The 5469-nt window shown below is 41.8% G+C and overlaps 1 protein-coding gene across 1 annotated transcript; it reads left to right on the forward strand.

Annotated features, from left to right (window-relative positions):
* Positions 1–221: 221 nt before the first annotated feature.
* Positions 222–1391, forward strand: slco4a1 (solute carrier organic anion transporter family, member 4A1). Its single transcript, XM_035676997.1, is given in 2 exon segments — positions 222–1123; positions 1125–1391. Coding segments are annotated over 2 exon segments (855 nt in total). The 5' UTR covers positions 222–466; the 3' UTR covers positions 1323–1391.
* Positions 1392–5469: the final 4078 nt, after the last annotated feature.

The following is a 5469-nucleotide window of genomic DNA, read 5'->3' on the forward strand; positions in this document are numbered from 1 at the left end:
GTTATGGCCATATTTTAGACTCAGGCTTAAGTTCAGTGACAAAAGATTTGGTAAGATGTGGAAAACAATGCACTTTTATTTTACTTGATGTATTTTCTCACTGAGTCATCCATTCAGTTTTATGCATCACCCATGTATGCAGCCATTAAAAGCTTTAGTGCCTTATTAAAATGCTCATTTATTTTTTTCTCTCTTTCTTTTCTTTTTTTAGGATGCGGTTACTGAGCATCGGTATGAAGCACCCTCTCGAACCTGTAAACCCTTGTACAGACTGGTAACCCGGAGCACCTGAAGAGCCTTAACAAACATTCAGCATAAGCCAGGAATAGATCATTTCAGAGACAATCCTAACGGAGCCTTAACCACAGTGAATTCCTGTTGAGCCTCAGCCAATTCACATTTCCTTTTTCTACGTTGTGGTTGTCGCCACAGTTCAAAGACCCTTACAGTACCCCTCAGAGGGGAGATGCCAGTCTTGCTTAATGCCGATGCTTCCTTCAGCTCCAAGCAGGAGCTCCTAGACCTGCAGGACTGCCCTCTACGCGGGGGTCCCTGTCTGGATACTCCGAGCCCCCCAGAATCCCAGATAGGTAGCCCGATAGGCTCAGGGCCCAGAAGTCCTGGAAGCCCCGGAACTGATGGCCCCATTCGGCCCCATATTTTCACTGGAGCTTCCTCGCTCCCAGGGCAGCGATACGGGCTGGACACAAGACCCCATGCAGAGACTCCCATGGGGTTAAAGCTGATCTCCACTGACTCAGATCAGCTGTGCGGCTGGGGGGCTCTGACACCCAAAGCTATCCAAGTTTTCAACACCCCTCGTTGGGTGCTGTTCTTCCTTTGTGTGGCCTCTTTCCTCCAGGGGATGATAATCAACGGCTTCATTAACACAGTGGTCACCTCCATCGAGAGGCGGTTTGACCTGCGCAGCTACCAGGCCGGACTCATCGCCAGCTCTTATGACATCGCTGCCTGTGTCTGCCTGGCCTTCGTCAGCTACTTCGGTGGGACTGGACACAAGCCTCGCTGGCTGGGATGGGGGGTGCTGATCATGGCACTCGGCTCTCTTGTGTTTGCCTTGCCTCACTTCACCACACCCAGTTACCAGGTTACCATGCCCGAGCAAAACAGGAATGTGCTCTGCCAACCGTACTAGTCCGTGCCAGGACAAGGAGGGCGGAGGATTATCCAGCTATCGTTTTGTGTTCATGCTGGGTCAGTTTCTGCATGGTGTGGGTGCTACACCTCTTTACACGTTAGGGGTCACGTACCTGGATGAGAACGTCAAGTCCAACTATGCGCCTGTTTATATTGGTGAGTGATATCAGTCAAGTCATTTTTTAGCAAAGGGGTTTATCTTCGTATTGAAGTAGCAATCAATTAGCAAGAGTAATGACTGTTATTTAATGTTATTATGCTACTAAAATAATTATCATCTCTTCCTAGTTGGCCACTCATATTTGCAGTTGTCTATAAATACGAGGCAGACGACCACCCACCTAGCCGAAGGGTCTGTCCGAGGTTTCTGCCTCTTAAAGAGGCCCCCGTTGCCAAGTAGGCTTGCTCATGGTGGGGTACTGTTGGGTCTCTGTAAATAATGTTATAAGGAGTTTGGTCTAGACCTGCTCTATTTGAAAAGTGTCCTAGGATAACTTCTGTTGTGAATTGGCGCTATACAAATAAAATTCTTCAAGCCACCAATCCAAAGTGTATTTGACGACCTGGGAATGAGACTCTTTCAATGAAATTAGTCTTCTTTGGCTTTGTTTGGTTCCTTCTGTTCAGGAGCTCTAAGAAAAGCTAGAGGAAACTGATTTTTTTACATCTGAGGGAAGCGGCTGTGAGCTGCACTTTATCGGAGGTGATGAAGTTAAGATTTGTGTAGACAATAAGCCACACAGTAGGGAGATTTATGCATGATCAGAAGTGTTCTCAAACTGTTTCTGTACTTTATCTCAGATGAAGAGCAGCGCACATCTACTTCCCTAAACTTTGTCTCATCCAAACAAGGTTATGTGTCTGTCAAATGGTTGTGTTGTGTCAGTCTGAATGGGATTATACTGCTATATTAGCAGAGCAGATTATTGCCTTTCATATTATTTGCATTAGCTATAATCACTTTATGATATCATAACTGTGCTCAGCTGCCTGGAGGAAGCCAGGTCCTATAATTCATTCTGGCCCTCTCACACACAAAATACATTCTTTCCCTGGACCCAAATGCACTGTTTATCTGAAGTTATCACAAGGCCGTGAACAGAATCAACATTTGGGGTGACCAAATCTGAACTAAAACCTTTCAACTCCATGCAATTACTTATTAGCTTATTTTGCAAAACTCGTATACATTTTCACAATACAGTTCAAGCCCAAACTGATATATGTATATGCATGTCCAGGTTGAACTCAAGTGTAATTATACTGGTACAGTGTTACAATAGGTGTCCTATCAACAACTGACAGGAACAAAGTATAGTTATGCCTATGAATACATTTGCTAGTTATAATTTTTATATCAATATATTAGGGGGTGCATTTTGAATATATTTATATAATAAGTACTATGTAAAGAACAACTACAGGCATCACAAATCACAATTAATATGCAATCGTAAAAAAAATACAATTAAAACAGTATTTTACTCTCTCATCTTCATCCGCTTATCCGAGATCGGGTTGCAGGGGTAGCAAGTAACATATCCCGGAAGGCCTCCTTCTTCAGTCTTCCCTGGTGGGAGTTGAAGGTCTCTCGGACAGGGGCCTCCTCCAGACGTTCCCAGTTCACCCGTACTACACGTTTGGGTTTACCAGGTCTGTCCAGTGGCTTCCCCCGCCACCTAACCCAACTCACCACCAGATGGTGATCAGTTGACAGCTCTCTCGTTACCCGAGTGTCCCAATACATCGGCCTCAGGTCTGATGAATAACGATCACAAATCAATCATAAAACCTTTGGCCTAAGCGTGCTTTTGTACCACATACCTGACCATCCCTATGTACGAACAATGGTTTCGTTATAAGACCAATCCATGAACAGCACAGAAGTCCAAGTAACAAAAATCCCGTCCTCGGGTGTGTTTCTGATAATAGTGCGGGAGTTGTGGCCTGTTGCCTGGTCTCGCGAATGTTTATCAGCCCTAGTGGGTTTTTGTGTGTTGTGTTTTGTTTGTTGTTGGCTGTTTTTTTGTTGTGTTGATTGAGTGTGGGGTGGGTTTGGTTGTTAGGTTTCCAAGTTGTCTCCTCAGTCATTTGCAGGTGAGTATTTTTGGTTTGATTTGGTTTGGTTGTGGTTTGGGTTGATTGGTGTTTGGTGTTTTTGCTACACGGGTGTGTGTGAGAGGGTCTCCGATTTCGGGGTCGCATCGTGTTGTGCGAGTAGTGATCAAACGAACAATTGTTACAGAAGACAATTATCTGTACGTGGAAGAATGTGTTTTTATTGAAAGCAATTGCACTTGGTGACGGGTGGCATAAAGTTGAGTGTTTTCGTTTCGCATTCGCTTTAAGTTTGGGTGGTTGAGAGAGATATGAGGAAGTAAATGAGATTTTTGATGATTTTGAGAGTAGAGAATAGGAGACATGGACATACATATCAGCATGACATGTAACTAGACTATTGGGCCAGTCAACATCAGTAGCAAAACTACACTAATATTAGTGACTGATGATTATATAGCTATTTAGTGAAGTATTGATACACGATATACGAACAACGGAAGTTTTGGGGGGACAATGGACTGAGTAATGATTATTATTTAAGTATGAACTTTTTATTATTATATAATATTAATTAAATAAATAATAATAAACAATATATCTGATATTGAGTTAGTTTCAATTGCCTAGGACTTTGTCATCATGGTGCCACCTAGGTTATTCCATGAGAACTCTTCGAGAATCAGAAAAGCACAAGAACTTCTGGGGTTAGTGAATGATTAGTTATGGTAAGGGTTAGTGATATCATAGGAATGGGATCATTGAATTTGATTTGCTAGAGGATGGAATATGTATGATATCTCAGTCGATATGTGGTCTTTAAGGCGCTACGTTTCTTAAGTCTACCTTAAATGTGTATGGGGGTGTCTGCCTCTCGAATCCAAAAACTGGAAACTGGTTCGCACGATGGAGATGGGAGTCTGGGAGTTAATCTTTAAGAGGTTCTGCTAAGTGAAGCGCTTCACCTTCCGCACGCGTTCCGCTCCTTCCCCCCTGATTTTTTTAACTTTGGGTATTTTTTTAGTTTTTTTTTTGTTCTCTTTTCTAATCTGTATGCTATCTAAGATTAAGCTAAAATAGTAATTAATAATAAGCCCATTTTAAAGTCTGAAGCGCCTCCATTTTCACGTTCCAGAAATTTATATAGTTTTTTAGGTAAAGATAAGTTGATCATGATTTTTAAGCTAACTCCTTTTACCAAGAAACTGAGTTGCTGTTTCTATTTTGATATTTTATAAGCAACAATGCAATTGGCAATTATGTTAAATAAACGATTGGATGCAAGTGAGATGTATTTACTGGTTTGGGTTTGGGGATTGAGAGTTTTTGTGGAGTTTGTGTTTTTTTTACTGTTAACCATTTCTGAGCTAACCTGCTAATATCACAACAACGGTTTGACTTAGGTCATACAGTAATGAATCTGCCCAGAGGTTGTCGTAAACCTAATAGGTCCTAGCTCATATTGAACTAATGTCTCCTGAATTGTTGAAAGGGCTGAACATATTCTAAATAAGCAATTTTTCTGTTTTGCATCAATTGAATGTAGATTTTGTTAAATGAGACATCAGCATACAGAGCGAGTGGTGTGACACCATTAATCCAAACGTCTCATTTCATACAGACAAATCCTGTAGTTAGGAGTGTTCGATGTTTGGTTATATTGTAGTTTTATCAGTTGTTCCTCTAAAACTGTATGTTATCACCTGAATATAATATGAAAATATCCCATAAAATATTCTCTATAGTGTCAATGATAAAAGGGTTCTTAAGGAAAACCTTTGGAACCAAAGTGCTTCTATGATGATAGAGTTCCAATTCCAGCCCTGTAAATTTTGGTTCTCGGTTATCGTTATGATAGCGGAGCAATTGTGAGTGTTCGCTGGAGAGTCAGTAAGGACTAAAATGTCCCTAAATTGTTCGTTTTGTCCCTAAAGCTTGCCATGTTCAAATAGCAGTGTGTCTAGAGGCTACTAGGGATGAGCCGTAGCTAGGGAGTCTCGCACCAAAGACACACAATACACACAGCCACAGTCGTTACTTCATATCTCCCTGTTTTTAATGCATGAACTTCACATTTTGTGGTTCATGAGAAGCCCTCTAACAGAATGGGCAGTTTTAACCTGCATGACAGGAAAAGTAAGTAGGAAAAACAGGAAAGTGACAGTCACTGTGCTGAACAACCTGGTGGCGCGTGTGTCTGTGATCTGTCATCTCTCTTGGTCTCTATTTCTCTCACAGGAATATCTATGACGG

The sequence above is a fragment of the Morone saxatilis genome, unplaced genomic scaffold (genome assembly GCF_004916995.1).
Source record: "Morone saxatilis isolate NCDOM2014 unplaced genomic scaffold, NCSU_SB_2.0 Contig5, whole genome shotgun sequence".
Taxonomy (NCBI): domain Eukaryota; kingdom Metazoa; phylum Chordata; class Actinopteri; family Moronidae; genus Morone; species Morone saxatilis.